At 53.9% G+C, this 14943-nt stretch overlaps 1 protein-coding gene across 2 annotated transcripts; it reads right to left on the bottom strand.

Annotated features, from left to right (window-relative positions):
* Positions 1–4189: 4189 nt before the first annotated feature.
* Positions 4190–14786, bottom strand: DERL2 (derlin 2). Of its 2 annotated transcripts, none has more exons than XM_044248857.1 (7): positions 14660–14786; positions 13905–13970; positions 11923–11996; positions 10710–10803; positions 9637–9832; positions 9300–9390; positions 4190–4700 (listed from the first exon to the last, which is right to left on the bottom strand). In XM_044248857.1, exons 1-7 carry the CDS (start codon positions 14750–14752, stop codon positions 4595–4597), a joined length of 720 nt encoding a protein of 239 aa, XP_044104792.1. In that variant the 5' UTR covers positions 14753–14786; the 3' UTR covers positions 4190–4594. The 2 variants fall into 2 exon arrangements, with proteins under 2 accessions (XP_044104792.1, XP_044104793.1); XM_044248858.1 differs by having other exon boundaries at positions 13905–13967.
* Between the last annotated feature and the right edge of the window lie 157 nt (positions 14787–14943).

Below are 14943 nucleotides of genomic sequence, written 5' to 3'. Positions count from 1 at the left end.
AGGAAATACTTCCAGAGAATTCTTGGCAAGCTTCTTTGATCCCAGGATGCTTCAGCCTCCTGAAGAACTTTAGGCATCCTCTGGAGTCCAGCTCGGGGAAACACATCCTATATGTAAACCTGTTAAAAATCCTTCTCCTGGGCGCCTGGGTGGCTCAGTGGGTTAAGCCGCTGCCTTCGGCTTGGGTCATGATCCCAGGGTCCTGAGATCGAGTCCCGCATCGGGCTCTCTGCTCAGCCTGCTTCCCTCTCTCTCTGCCTGCCTCTCCATCTACTTGTGATTTCTCTCTGTCAAATAAATAAATAAATAAAATCTTTAAAAAAAAAAATCCTTCTCCTTTCCTCCAGGAAAGAGATGATTTTCCTCTAGTTGCTGACAGTGTCATGATCAAGGATGGTTGAGAATGTGTGTGCTGAGTTCACAGCACATGGGTGTTCGGAATAAACTGAGAAAATGCCACTTCCTACCCAGAAATATTAACTTAGAAAGGCAGCTCACCCACAAAACAAAACAAGCAAAAAAGAAAAAAAGAGGCAGCCCCAGACTGCCAAAACTGAAAGGGAAGGAACTGGTCTGTTCAGGTGGCAGTAACAAAACCACCGCAGGCTGAGGGGCTGCCGCTGCTCGCAGCCCTGGAGGCCGGGAAGCACCAGCGAGGCTGCCCTGTGGCTCGTGTGGCTCATGGCCATTGCCCGCTGCCCTGTCCTCACCGCAAGGTGGAGACCAGGGGATTTCTCTGCAGCAGTTTGATAAAGCATCCATCTGGGTGTGAGGGCCGCTCCCGAAGTACTTCAGCCCCTCCCCAAGGCCCCAGCTCCAAATACCATCACATCAACATAGTAGTTTTCACATCATGGCAATACGTAAATGTTTACTCTCAGATTATGGACCTTGTGTCTAACAGACCCACATCTGTCCTTTTTCCTGGGCGCTTTCCAGACTAACCCCCCAGAGGGAGACAAATGTATGTGCCCAATGGTGAGTCTGGGAGGGAATGTGAACGAGGAAAGTAGCTTCTGGAGGAGCCCATGGCCCATCTCTAGAAGCAGCTGTGAGCCTGTTACTTTTAAGCAGTAGTCGCCAGGCAGGTCCAGCCTTGCCAGATCTTCCCAGTTTTTCAAGAAAAGCCCCAAATGAAGATTTTCTTTTTTTTTTTTTTCTTAATATTTTATTTTTCAGATAGAGATCACAAGTAGGCAGAGAGGCAGGCAGAGAGAGAGGAGGAAGCAGGCTCCCTGTTGGGCAGAAAGCCTAATGTGGGGCTCGATCCCAGGGCTCTGGGATCATGACCTGAGCCGAAGGCGGAGGCTTTAACCCACTGAGCCACCCAGGCACCCCCCAAATAAAGATTTTCATGTGAAATCTGTCCATTGTAAATGTTGGTCCCAATTTTAACAATGGTGCAGGCAAAGTGAACCACTGTGCTGCGGCCTCACAGCCCGTGAAGGGGAGCAGTGAAGCCTAAACTCCTGAGCAGGCACCCGCCAGTCTTGTGCACATGGCCCACCCCCACGGGAGGTCCGGAGGTGGTCTCCAGTGCGCACGCAGCCCATCCTAAGATAACTATTCAAAGAATGTTAGGATCCTTCTTCCACGAGAGGACTCCTCAGAGGGGCCTCATCTCTATTTGCCCTGGGACGCTCACTGGGCCACGTGCTCTTCCCAGGAGCCGGCGGCGGCGGGAGCGCACATGTGCACTTGGGCCACACCCCGCTTTCAGGTGCACGTTAGCTTGTTAGCCGCTGTAGAATTAAGAACACCAGATAATAGTCTGCTGGCAGGTAAATGAAGTGTCTATTCAGCACCTGTGTGCGTGGGGGTATGTGGACCTGCCCTCCTGGGGCGCACATTCTCCCGAGGGAGAGGAGAGTCACATTGGTGGACCAGCCAGAAGCAGAGCAAGACCATTAGTCATTTGGTGTGAGGGCGCACCACAGACTTGAAGCTCATAGGGATCCAAAGAAAGACGGGGAAGGAGGCCTCAGAGTGAGGAGATCCTCAGTGCCAGGAACAGGCCAGGCTGAGAAGAGAGCTCGGTCCCTGCTAGGGACAAGCAGGGCACGTTGGATTTGGAGGCTACGATATCACCACAGACTTCCGAGCAGAGAAGGGGCTTGTTTGCGTCAAGTTCAACGACGTTAATGCATACTCAGGAAATGACACCAGCAGCTTTGGGGACGGTCCCACAGCATGGAGAACCCTGCCATATCACCACCAGAGTACTCACCTGCCCAAGCCCAGCTGTCGGGGAGACAGGACAGGTCCGGGGGCCCCTCACCCAACGGCTCGGTGTTCCCTGGTTTCCACGGGCTCCAGATGGAGCGGGGGCTTTGCCGCAATGACCCAGGGCTTGGCGCTCTGCTCTGTACATGGAGAGCCCACACACGAGGTGGGAGAGCCAGCGGGACCCACAGGAGGGACAGAAGAAAGGACAGATGGAAGAGAGACGTGAACGAAATACCTAATTTAGAAAACACACCAAAAACGTGTGGAAATCCCGTTTCCTAGGGAGATGCGAGGCGCACGCCCATGGCTTCCTCAGGAACGTCTGCGGGATTTCTCCAACCACAAACCCTGCCTCCGTCAGGTGTGCTGTCGGTATTACAGGTAGAACCCAGCTCTGTGTGGGGGAGACTGGGCACAAAATCCCATCTACCAATTCTCACTGCAGGAGGAAACAGCCGGTTCTGTAAGAGGTGGTGTGGAGAGGTGGGGTGGGCAAGGGGCCTCTCCATTGTGGCAGGGGGCCCGCCCCACGGGTGGGATCAGTGGTCAGTGCCCACACTGCCCAGGACACGGAAGGGGATCCTTGGAATTCTCAATTCTGTAACAGCGCTGAGCACTCTTAGGCCACAGATGCTGAACCGGTCTCCTGTTTTACCATCATCCATATGGACAGACGTCCCCTACTTAAAACCAGAGAAACTTATTTCTAGACCCTAAATAATTTAAAAAACCCTCCTAATTATTACATCAAAAATTAAGGATGTACTATATGTTGGCTAATTGAACTTAATAAAAATTTTAAAAAATGACAAAACAACAAACTCTTCTAATTAAATTTGAGCTTCCTTGAACAGAGACAAGACATGACAAAATTATAGAATTCTGTAAGGATTATACATTCTCAGGTTGGCATTTCAAGCTTTTTTTTTTGCCATTGCTTGGAAAAAAAGCCGTCCCATCTACAACCCTGTTGCATAAATTTACCACACCTGTGTTCCAAGTTTCTGACCAGCGGCAGGTCCAACATCGGTGTTTCTGTCAGTCACGCACAAGCGGCGGGAAGACGTTCATGTTTACTTTCCCCTTCACTACACCCCCTGAAGGTCCCCATTTACTCTGAACCATGTTCAGCTCTCGGAGGGGGATCTCACTCTGGAAAGGAGCTCCCACTTGCCCACGATGTGACTGCTGGGGAAGCGGTCCACACCTCTGCCCGGCTTGCAAGAACCACCCGTGGCCGTCCCTCCCCACCGGGCTGTGGGTCCCCTCAGTGACTAGACCCCGTGAGCGCAAAACTGCCGGGGGCCCAGGGGAATCAGTATTCTGGACAGGTCTTTATGGAGTCACAGACATCGGCTCTCCTTTCCTTGGGACCCTAAGGTCTTCCTGATGGGAAGGTAAACCGGGTGCTTGGCTCGGAAAAGCTTGTGGGCTCCTCCTTAAGCAAAATGGCCCACGTGCAACCAGCCCAGGACTCACGGACTCCTGCCTAACACGGGCCTGCTCATCTGGCCCCCAAGTGAACACCCCATACCTAAAACTGAGCTCTCTGTGGTCTTCCAAAAGGGTGGCCATGATGTGGCTTCTCCTGCAGAGCTCTTAATGCAGAGGCAGAGCGGAGTTGCTAGGATGTCACAGGCTCCCCAAGCCGGCCCTCCTCAGTGGAGTTCCTGCTGATGCGAGAACCACCCTACCCACCATTTTCCCTCATCTGACAACCTGTGGTTCTGCAAAACCCAGACAGAAAGCAAGCTATGCAGACATCACCAGTCCGTCTTCCTCCTGCTGGAGCTGGCCAGCTGCGTGAGTGACAGGTGTGGACAGCCACGGCGCACTGGCCACGTCCTTCCATCCTGGAACGCCATCCTGCTGAAAGCTGCGCAGGCCAGGGACGGGCGGGCCCGGAGCTCCTGCAAGCCCAGGCCTGCGTCGTCCCTTAAAAGATCACACACCAAAGCTTGCATTCAGTGAGAGAGATGCAACTCAGTTTTATTGTGTCCTCTCTGAAACTTCCCTTTTACCCCACGGCCTCGTCTAGCAAAGAAGAGGAGGAGGAGGAGCTCTGCCTGACACCCCAGGACTCAAGCGCTCGGGGGCTTGGGGCCAGAGGTGGTGGGGTATTTGTTTCTCCGGCGCACTGGCCCCGAGAGATCACACTTCCAGGGCCGGAACGGCGAGGGGCCGCCGGCCGGCCGTGCTGAGCGCATTCTGGATCCGTTAGTGTACCATTCCGTAAAGTGCTTCTGGAGTCAGAACCTGCCAGGCCGCCCAAAGCGTCCACACTTTCACAACACGAAGCATAGAAGAATCCCAACAGGCGGGTCATCGAGTCCTTGCCAGCTGGGGCTGGTGGCTGGCACCTGCCGCTTTAACCGCCGAGGCGCTGGCCCTCGCCCCAGGCAAAGCCTCCCGGCCGCTCCTCAGGCAGTGGGTTGTAATCTGGGTCATCCTCCGGTGTATCAAAAACAGCCTTCCTGAAAGACAGCGATAGAGACACCTGGCGCCGAGTCACCCTGGGAAGGACCCCGGGGTTTCGTCTCAAGGACACACGCTACACCCGCCCCCAGGAACCAGTCACCGCACTGGAGGGTGTTCACAGGCATGTTCACGTTAACTCTTTACCTCTAGAACGTTACTTTTCTCTTTTTATTTTTCTTATGACAAAAAGCAATACATGTTCGTTGCAGAGAAAACAGAAAATACATAGAAGTATTTTAAATCTCCAAAGAGAATTATGGTGGGTGTTGGCATCATTCTTCCAGAACTTTCCTCTGTGTGATTCTACGGGAGTTAGATCACACTATTTGTTTTATAACCTCATTTTCACTAAATTTACCTTGAATATCTCCCCACAACCAGGGTATCACCCTGTACCCACCGGGAGACGAATGGATTGAGAAAAGGGTCCGTCCATGCAACGGGATAGTATCCAGCCTTAGAAAGGATGGAGGCTCTGACACCTGCCACACCGTGGATGAGCCCTGAGGACACGTGGCCAGACCCAGACCCCTACTGTGTGATCCCATGTGCGTGAGGAACCAAGAGCGGCGCCATCCCAGCCGAGGCTGGGGGCAGGGAGCAGAGTGAGGTCCTGGGGACAGAGTTCCACTTATGCAGGATCTAGAGGTGTAAGGATGGACGGCAGGCACAGAAACATGCCAGGCACTAAGGCTGCGACTCTGCACGTCTGAGATGCGTAACGTGACACGGTCCATGTTATGTAGATCTTATCACAATTGAAGTTAAAACAACTCACAGATCATTCCAAGACAAATTAACGCAGATCACAGGAAAGGACAGTCAGTGTCCAGAGGACTTTTACAATCTCGTTAGGATGGTCACTCAAGTTGTCCTTAAAGAACGATTAAAACAGGGGCGCCTGGGTGGCTCAGTGGTTTAAGCCTCTGCCTTCAGCTCAGGTCATGATCTCAGGGTCCTGGGATCGAGCTCCACATCGGGCTCTCTGCTCAGTGGGGAGCCTGCTTCCCCCTTTCTCTCTGCCTGCCTCTCTTCCTACTTGTGATCTCTATCAAATAAATAAATAAGTAAATAAATAAATAAATAAAAAGAACCATTAAAACATCTGTTCTTGGCATTTTCTCTCTCTCTCTCTTTTTTTTTTAAAGATTTATTTATTTATTTGACAGAGATCACAAGCAGGCAGAGGCAGGCAGAGAGAGAGGAGGAAGCAGGTTCCCCACTGAGCAGAGAGCCCGATGCAAGGCTTGATCCCAGGACCCTGGGATGACCTGAGCCGAAGACAGAGGCTAACCCACTGAGCCATCCAGGTGCCCTGACATTTTGTTTCTAACTCTTGTTTCTAACGACACTGGACACTGCCTGCAGCTGGTCCAAGCAGAATGTATCTGAAAGCTTCCATGTCATAGTGGCGTCAGAGAACGCATCCGTACCCCAGCATGAGCTCCCTGAAGTCTTACAAACTAACAACGCAAGCAAACACAAACCAGCAGAAACACACAGGGTGTAAAAGGCAGCTCAGAAAGGAAATCCAAAGGCCAATAAACATGAACACATCCGCTTTTGTGATGATGAAAAGAAAGCATGTGCAACAGCAGGGCCTCCTGTACTTCCCTAACACATACGGGACAGAACGCGGGTGCACGAGCGAGAAAGTGGGGGTGCGGTGGCCCTGAGTGGGCTGGGGGGACATCCCGGGGCCGCAGGGGGGCACACGTGCATGGGCCCGGTGCAGGGTGGCGAAGCTGGAGGAGGCTCGAGGAGGGCAGCCCGCCACGGGGTGTGCGGGCAGCGCAGGAGGAGAAATGCATCTAAGCGGGGGGCCGGCAGGACCAGGATGAGAGGCTGGTTTCACATGCGGGGCACAAGGTAGGTAGAGAGAGTAATGACCACCGGGTCAGGTCTCTCGGTGTCAGTGAGAGCAAGGAGGTGTTGGACACCACCCCAGACTGGGGAACAGACCCCTGCCACGTGCAACCCTAGAGGCGGATGGCAGACAGCTGCCCTGGCCGGAAGCGGCCACACAGCAAGGAGCACCTCTGCGCGTCCTGGAGGACTCTGCTCCCGATGCAGGGAGGGGCAGGCACGGCTCATCTCACACAACCAGTCTGGTCATCGCTCCCTGGGGGATGGCGTAGGACAGACAGGGAGCCGCAGGTCAGGACCTTCTGGGGTCCTGTCCCGAGAGGAGTCTGGGGCCCACGGGTTGGTGCATGTCCAGAAACCGTCAGCTGATACACCTGTGGTGCGTGTTCTGCTCTAGAGAAATCGAAGACCCCAGTCAGCGTCACATGCACTACAGGTACTCAGAGCGTAAAGGATACCAGCACGGACAGACGTACAAAAAGCAAGAATAGTAAAATATTAACCACAGAACCTGTGTGGTGAGTAAATGGCATTGCCATATAACTTTTCCCACTTTTCTGCGAGTTTGGAAATTTTTATGATAAAATATTAGAGAAAAAACATAGAGGAAAAAAACCCCACCTAGAATGTATCGTATGAAGTTGTCCTAGAGCTGAGCATGTCAATAACCCCAGGTTTTTAAAAAATACACAGGTCTGCAGTGCATGGCAGGCCACCCTTGCTCTGGTCCCGGACAAGCCGTGAACTCATCCAGCACCGGCGCTGGGGCTTCCACCCCGTGGATCCCCAGGAGAAAGGAACCAGGGCTCTTGCAGACACAGCCGACTCTAAGACCGCATCAGGGAGAGCAGAGGATGAACCTGGGAGATCTTGTCTGGCCAGAAAATATTAAATCTCTTGAGAATAAAGAGAAAAAAAGTAATCAGAAGCCAGTGTGAAGGGGTTCCTGTTGTCCAGATCTGGGGCCACACGAACACCAAAGCAACAACGATAACGAGGGCCGCAACTCACACATGATCTAGGATCAGGAAAGGGTGGCTGGCTGAGTCTGGGCGCTTTCCCCAGAACAATCACCAGGGGAACAAAGGCAGCTTCAGGACCGACCTTCATCGAGTCATCGGAGTGGCTGCTGCCACCGTGACCAATGAGCGCATGGAAATCCTCCACGGACAGCGTGGGGAGGACACGGGGTCACTTCTCTGACACTCCTGCCAAAAACGCGTGACCTGAAGCTAGACGTGAGGGACCCAAGACAAGCCCTGGAGGTGGGACATCCTACAGAACAGGCCGGGAGGCCACAGAAGCGTCAGTGTGGTGACGTCAAGGAAAGACTCTGGAGCTCTTCCAACCCAGCAGGGACCCAAGAGGTGTGACACGTCAGTGCAACACTGGGCCTAAGCCAGGCTCTCCCAGCAAGAGTGTTTCCTGGAACAACGGCCAGGAGTGGCTTGGGCCTGTGGACTCAGGTTTCTCCTGATTGTGACTACGTAGGGGAATGTTCTTCTTCATGGAAAATCCACACTCATTGGGGCGGGGGGTGGGGTGCGGCGCATCACAGGGGATCTGACAGTTTACTTCCACACACCTAAGGAAGAAAAAGTCCTTTGCAGGATTTGTAGTTTTTTGAGTCTGAAACAGTTTCCAAAATAAAATAAAATCATAAAAAACAGACCATAGAAATGAGACAGCATCTTCCAGCTATCACCCTGGGAAAAAATAAACCATCCTCTGCTGTCGGACAAGGCCACAGGGTATGGGAGCTCCACGCGGCCGGGAGAAGCATCAGCCTGAGCACCCAGTCCCCACAGCGACTTGTCGACGACCAGCAAGGCGATCCCAATTCTGGGAGCATGGCCTGCGCGGTCATGGATGCATGCCCCCCAGGGACGCCAGCGCCGGCGCTGTCAGTAGGCGTGGGGCCCATGGTGCTAGTGTTCTGCAACGCGGGACCATGTGGCTGCTACAGCTCCGCAGGACATTCGTCACGGAAAAAGGATTACAACATGCTACACTGAAAAGGAGATTATGATAGAGCATTTTTAAAAATTTAGCCCCATGCAGGAAGAGAGGGGAGAGCATGTGTGAAAAGGGCCACGGTGACCGCCAGCGTCCCACTAAGTGGGAGGGCTCTGGATAACCGGGCTCTCTGCTTTGCTTAACTATGTGACAGCCAACATTTTATGCAAAAACTCACATTTTACTCCTAAATGCAGCAGGTCTCAAGGACACAACCCTCTGGAGAAAGAGGTCCCACAGACTGAAGCTCCCCTCTCAGGGAAGGGAGGGACGAGACAGAGATGGACTTTCATGTCACACGACCGGTCAGCAGGTCGGACTACAGACCCTGGTTTCCCAGGCCGCCTCATGGCTTAGCTCTCCTTCCCCTGTTCCCTGGAAGGCCAGGAGTTCCACCACCAGAATCTGCCTTAGGGTCGGTGTGGCCTGTTCTGCTGCCTGGCCCCTGGGAGCTCCAACAGCGGCTCTCCGGGAACCCAGCAGGCTCCACCCTGGGACCTCACCCTTGGGACGCCCCAGGGTCGTGGGCTCACTTGTGCACGAGTCTGGCACCATCTGGTCCGACTCAACCCAAATCCACCACCGCAGTCCGGGGCTCGATCTGCAAACGCTGACCCGAGCACCAGAGCACCAGGAGCCCCGCAAGAACACAGACCACGGAGCCTGCCCCACATCATTTGCCAAGAACGCGCAACCCGGCATCGGATACTCACAAAATAGACGGTGTTTTCAGAATTCTGATTCCACCAGGCTGATTGGGAAATACGTCTTCCAAGAAAAAATATATGTGTCCGACCGCAATGCCTAGAGTCGCCCAGAAACAAAGAACAAGGAGAGGATGAAAATCTGACGGCCGGTGCACCTGCCAACACAAAGTCCCCATGTTTAGGAAGAAATGTCAATACGATGACTCAAAATTAAAGAACGCTGTAGTCTTTGACCCTACAACTGCTACATGACCCCGAGACAACTGTGTGAGTGACGGATGTGGAATACAGGAGCAAAGTACGCTCATACAGAAAGTGGTACAGGAAGTTGCAAGACTCTTACCCAAGAGGTCCACAATAATCGAGTTCCCCAGCAGCAAGGAAAAGCCCATGAGCACCCAGGGCAGAAAGGGGGCCTGGAAGTTGAGAAGGCCGAAGAAGTTCATGCGGACATACGGGTTCCTCCGGCTCCACACGTAGACGAGCATGATCGTGAAGGCCTGGCCCAGGAAAACCAAGCTCACGAACAGACCGAACAGCTATCGGACGGCATTAAGGAAGATCTCCGCATCGCACGTGTACAGCGAGGGAAGGCAACGAGGGGCTACGATCTAGCAGAGGCCTGAGGTGAGGAAGTCTCACAGTCGTTCATCTTTAGAGGAGAAAAAACTCTGAAAATGATTACCCAGAGCAACCAGGCAAAAATCAGCAGAGGCCAAAACACCTGGACAGTAGCTGCTTCCCATGAAGATTCTATTCCCAGGAAGTTCTCAACTATTTGGAAATTATATTAATTCCTTGGTCAATCATTACATTAAATTTCACTCACCATTAGCACCTTTAAGAGGTGAGTAAAACCAGCTAGATCCAAAGCATCTTGTCGGACCGGACTCTGTTCAAATCTAAATGATAATAATTTGCCAGTTTTGATAGCGACCAAATAAATGTCTTACCAACTTAGTTCAAAAGTACACACATCGAGGGGTGCCTGGGTGGCTCAATCCGTTAAGCATCAGACTCGGTTCTGGCTCTGGTCATGATCTCGGGGTCGTGAGATCAAGCCCAGTGCTGGGGTGCATGCTGGGCATGGAGCCTGCTTAGGATTCTCTCTCTTCCTCCACCCACAACAAACGCTCTTAAAAAAAGAAAAGTAAACGCACGGACAATCCCGTACCTGGGCAGTTAATAGTCACCCACCTGGGCTAAACGCCCCTCTGGCTCACCCACCCCGCGGCTCAGACGTGCTCACAAAGAAGACCCCGTGCGATCCGCCGTGCCCGCAGCTACGGTCTGGAGGGCCGCTCCGTGGACATGCTAAGCACGTCCAGCGGACTCTGGAGGGCAGGCGGAGACTTCAGCAAGACAGAAAGTGTTCCTGAGTGTTTTCCCGTGTTTGCTCTACTTGTTGAAGGATACAGTCATTAAGAATCCACCAAAAAGGAACATAAATACAAAGTCTGCCGTCCGGCCTCGGAATGAGCCTTCTTCTAGCATTCGACAGTAGCGGTATCTTAGGTTCCAAGTTAAGAAAACGGTAAGCACAGAAGTGGGAAAAAACTCAACTTTAACATACGACTGCAGTGCGTGGGCCGCCACGTCAGCCGTACGCAGCCAAATCTTCGCTTCTGGGAGCACGTAGCTCGCAGGGGTAGCGTGGGGACGTCCCTGTCGCCCGGCATTTCAGGCACCAGGGAGACCAGCTCCACCTGTGGCACACACCGCTCCGGGCTGGGGAGCAAAGCCCGAGGCCACACACGCGTGCTTGCGGGGACTTACGGAACCTTTTCAGAGCTCGGTTGTCTGCCCCGCGCTCAGCCCCACCACGATCAGAGCCACTTTGCTGTTTCACAAGCTAACTCGTAAGATGCGCCCGGCAAGAGGCCTCGCCTGACTATCTGCTTTGGCAGGCCAGGCAGACTCCGCCTTTCTACACCTCAGTTAATAAAGACGTATCATGAGTTAAAGATCTCATTATTAGAAACTTACCAGGATGGTGTATCACACAGGAATCCGTCGGGCAGGGGTCCCATCACCCCGACAAGGCCCGGTCTCCTGCATGCTGGGCTGTAACTCCCTCTCAATCCAGGTGTTTGGGTACAGGAGGGATCCCCGTTCAGGGGCCCAATTAGCACCTGTCCAGAGCACCTCCTTCCCCTCTTTCAACAAGCAGGACATGGCCAGCCGGACAGACATACCGCACTGTCGTTCCAGCCGGTAGAACCCACAACCAAGATCCAGGGAGATCTCACGTTCTCCAGCCCCCAAGAAGCCGCTGCGGGGCTCCCAGACCTGTAGCAACACTCTGGGACTTACCACTGTCCCTGGGTCCCTGCTGATACTATGCTCCAAAGAGGCCTCAACGAATCCATTTCTCTCCCTTGATGGGATTTGTATGGGATTTACGGGCAGTAGTGTAATCACTCTTTGGGTGAACACCTCCCATTAGAACAAACAGGAACCAACGAACACCCTCAAAATAGGACTTTCCGACCGGCTAGTCTGTACCACGAAGGCAGCACCTGGAAGTCACCATTACGAGAGGAACAAGCAGCCTCAGTAGCTTTAACTTACACTGTATTCCCTACGCAGACCGCCGGGTCTTACGCTGACCCCACTTAATAAAGGATACAGAAAAATCATGTTAAATAAAAAATTGAATCCCACTGGACCGAAAAATAAGAAATTGGTGATTAGCCTCCATATCTGTTAAAAGAAAAAAAAAATTGAGGTAAGACAGATTAAGTAAAAGACATTTCCACATTCAGACAGAAGACATTTCCTGGGGTTGCGATGGTTGAAAGGCCACAAGTAAGTGACACTGTGATCTGAACCAGAAAGTGGGGCGACACGATCTGACACTGGATTTCTGTGCAGTTTCCAGCTGGAAGTCTGAAAGACATCATTCAGCCCTTGAGATCTGCTGAGAATGCTTAAAACTGTCGTCGTCTTTAAAACAAAACGAAACAAGACCTATACCATATGGTCAGGAAAATTAAAGAGAAAGCTGGATGGAGAGACGACGTTCATTTGCAGAACAGAAGCCGATGTTTTCGTGTGTACAGTGTTATAATCTAGTGGGCAGCCTTGGGAACCAGAAAGAAACTCCAGAGACCTCACATAAACCGCCAGGAAATACTTCTGTGTTAGTCTGTAAGAAACAGCCAGAGAAGAGTGATTCTAGAACAAACACTGAGGTTCTAGTCTGAGTAGAACAAATAACTCCCTATAAGTAAAGATCTAATGCTTTAATAATTAGTCTAATTGGCAGACACAATGACACTCATTTTCTTGTTGGAAACCCTGATATGCTTTTCCCCACCCATCCCATCCACACCCACAATAAAAACAACTACTCACAACAGGAGAGAACTTTACACTGTAAAATGTTTCAGCATGATCTATAATCTCGTGGGAGCTCAGTAGCCCTGTGAAACACGGGATTGGTGGTCCCAACCCCATGTCACACAGGAGGAAATGGGCATAACTGGAGAGCATGGAAATGGCCTGCCCAGGGGAACCTGTACAGGGAGACTGAATCCAAGCCTGCAACACTCGGCTCCAAGTGTATCTGGTCTCATCAAGAGTGTAACCAGGGCAAAATCGAGCCCAGCATGTTAACAGGAAGCAAAGCTCAGATGCAGCTTCAGCGCTCAGCAGAGGCCGGGGAGGGGCGAAGGATGGAGGCAGTGACAAGACTCCCCGGGTCGGCCTTGTGCAGCATTCGCTCCTTCGGCATTGGCAACGGAGGGGACGTAGTTCAGTTCTACATACGAACTATCTCCAGGATTTGAGAGTCCCCAACTTAAGGAGAGAAGCAGCTCAGTAAGTACAAGAAGGAAGGGAGAGGCTCTGAAGTAAGTATTTCCGGAAACCCTGGGGACACAGAGCAGGGTCAGTCTGGGAAGCCACACGAGAGCTGGGGCTGGGTGGGTGTAGAGTGAAGGACACAAATTCGAGACAGAGGGAACAGCAAGGGCAGAGGAAAATTATTGACTCTTGGTCCTTCCCCCACTCCAACCACAGGCTGTCTAATCATCCCGGAGGAGGAAAACACATCTTTCTTTGAGCATTCTAACTACTGGGAAGGACTAGATCCTACTTGGATCCAGTAAACTTGCATGCAGTTTCAGGGGCCCATCTTTGGGGCTTTTGTTAATATCGGCTGATCCCTGGAAGACAGAGCATTCTGAAAGCACTGAGAGAGCTGGGTTTCTGGACCCCACCCTGGTGACAGCACCAAGCCGGTGAGCGGACGACGTGGGCATCCTCTGAGGATCTCCCTGGGCTGGTCAGTCTCCTCTCAAACTACAATATTAACCCTGAACCACTAATCTCCACATACGGGAACCGGATACATCACATTAAAACCAGGTAGGGAATCTTACAAACAGAATACAGAGTCTTAATTCCTGCCGTGGGTGACTCTTTGCGGCGTTTCCTCGGTGATTCCGAGGCCCAACCAGGACGCAGGATCCCATCTTTACCACCCCGCCCCCACAATCATATGTTCCCGCTGAACCTGCTGATACCATACGGAAGGATCGGCCAGCAGAAAGCACGAGGAAAAGCTTAACGACCGGAACACGGAGTGCGCAGGTGACAGCCCCATACCTGAAAGTGTTTGAAGATCAATTCGGGGTTGAAGTATAGCTGAAACGGTGTGATCAGCTCCAGCTGCTGGAAAGGAAGAAAGGTTCCTTCAGGCAAAGCCGTCCTCAGCAGAAGGCGGGGCCCGGCAGGTTCCAGACCAGCCACTCCGGCCAGACCCCCGAAGGACTTCTCCTCGGGCGGGCAAGCTGGGAAAGGACTGTGCACAGGTGCTGCCATTTCCGCACCCCAACCGCGGGACACGAGACTCAGCTCTGCGCCTTGCTGCGGGGCTCGAGGCCGACCCTGGCCCCGGGGCAGCAGGAGCCGCCGCCACGCACGTGCCCCCGCCCGACCCCCACCCGAAGCCCCGCAGAACTGAGCCCGCGGAACCCGCGCCGTCAGGCCTGCTCCCCTCTCCGGGGCTCTTCCTCTCGGCAGCCCGAGCCCTCCGCCCCCCGCGCCGGATCCTCGCCGAGCAGAACTGCCCGCTGGTCAGCGCAGCCCCTGCCCGCCCCGCCTTCCAGACCCACTTCCCGGGTGGGCGGCTCCCACGGCCGCGCCCGCGCCGGTCCGGCGCTCCGCTGTCGGAAGCCGCCCGCAGCCCCGGCCCCGCACCCCTGCCGGGCGGCACCGCCTCCTCGGCTCTCGGAACCCCGGCGGGCGCCCCACACGCCTCCACCCGCCCCGGAGACCTGCCCCTCGGGGCTTCCCCGCGGCCCGAACCGCAGCCTCCCACGCCCCGGCCGGCGCGGACGAGAGGGCAGCGCGCGGCTCACCACGGCGGCGGTGGTGAGCACGCAGGCGGTGGTGTAGGCGCGGCTGACCGGCGGGATCTGCAGGTACTCCAGCCGCAGGCTCTGGTACGCCATCTTCCCCACCGCCGCCGTCCCCCCACTTCCCCTTCCGCCGCACCGCCCCGGCGGTGGGCGGGGCCAGAGCGCGCTGTCGCCCAATCAGCGCCACGCTCCGGCCGGCCGCCAACCGCCGCAGCCCGGGAAACGGCGCGCCGGCCAATCGCGAGCGGCGCCTCCGCGGGGCCCCGCCCCCTCCTCCCCGCCCA

This window comes from Neovison vison, chromosome 5, assembly GCF_020171115.1.
Source record: "Neovison vison isolate M4711 chromosome 5, ASM_NN_V1, whole genome shotgun sequence".
Lineage (NCBI taxonomy): Eukaryota > Metazoa > Chordata > Mammalia > Carnivora > Mustelidae > Neogale > Neogale vison.
The sequence above is the reverse complement of the archived record's forward strand: the minus strand, read 5'-3'. Positions and strand labels throughout refer to the sequence as shown.

Coding starts and splice junctions, on each gene's coding strand:
- DERL2 (XM_044248857.1), bottom strand. CDS start 14,752: ATGGCGTACCAGAGCCTGCGGCTGGAGTACCTGCAGATCCCGCCGGTC. Junction 13,971..14,659: donor TGCTCACCACCGCCGCCGTG/GTGAGCCGCGCG, acceptor CTTCCTTTCCAG/CAGCTGGAGCTGATCACACC. Junction 4,701..9,299: donor CTGAAAACACCGTCTATTTT/GTGAGTATCCGA, acceptor GCTGTCTTTCAG/GAAGGCTGTTTTTGATACAC.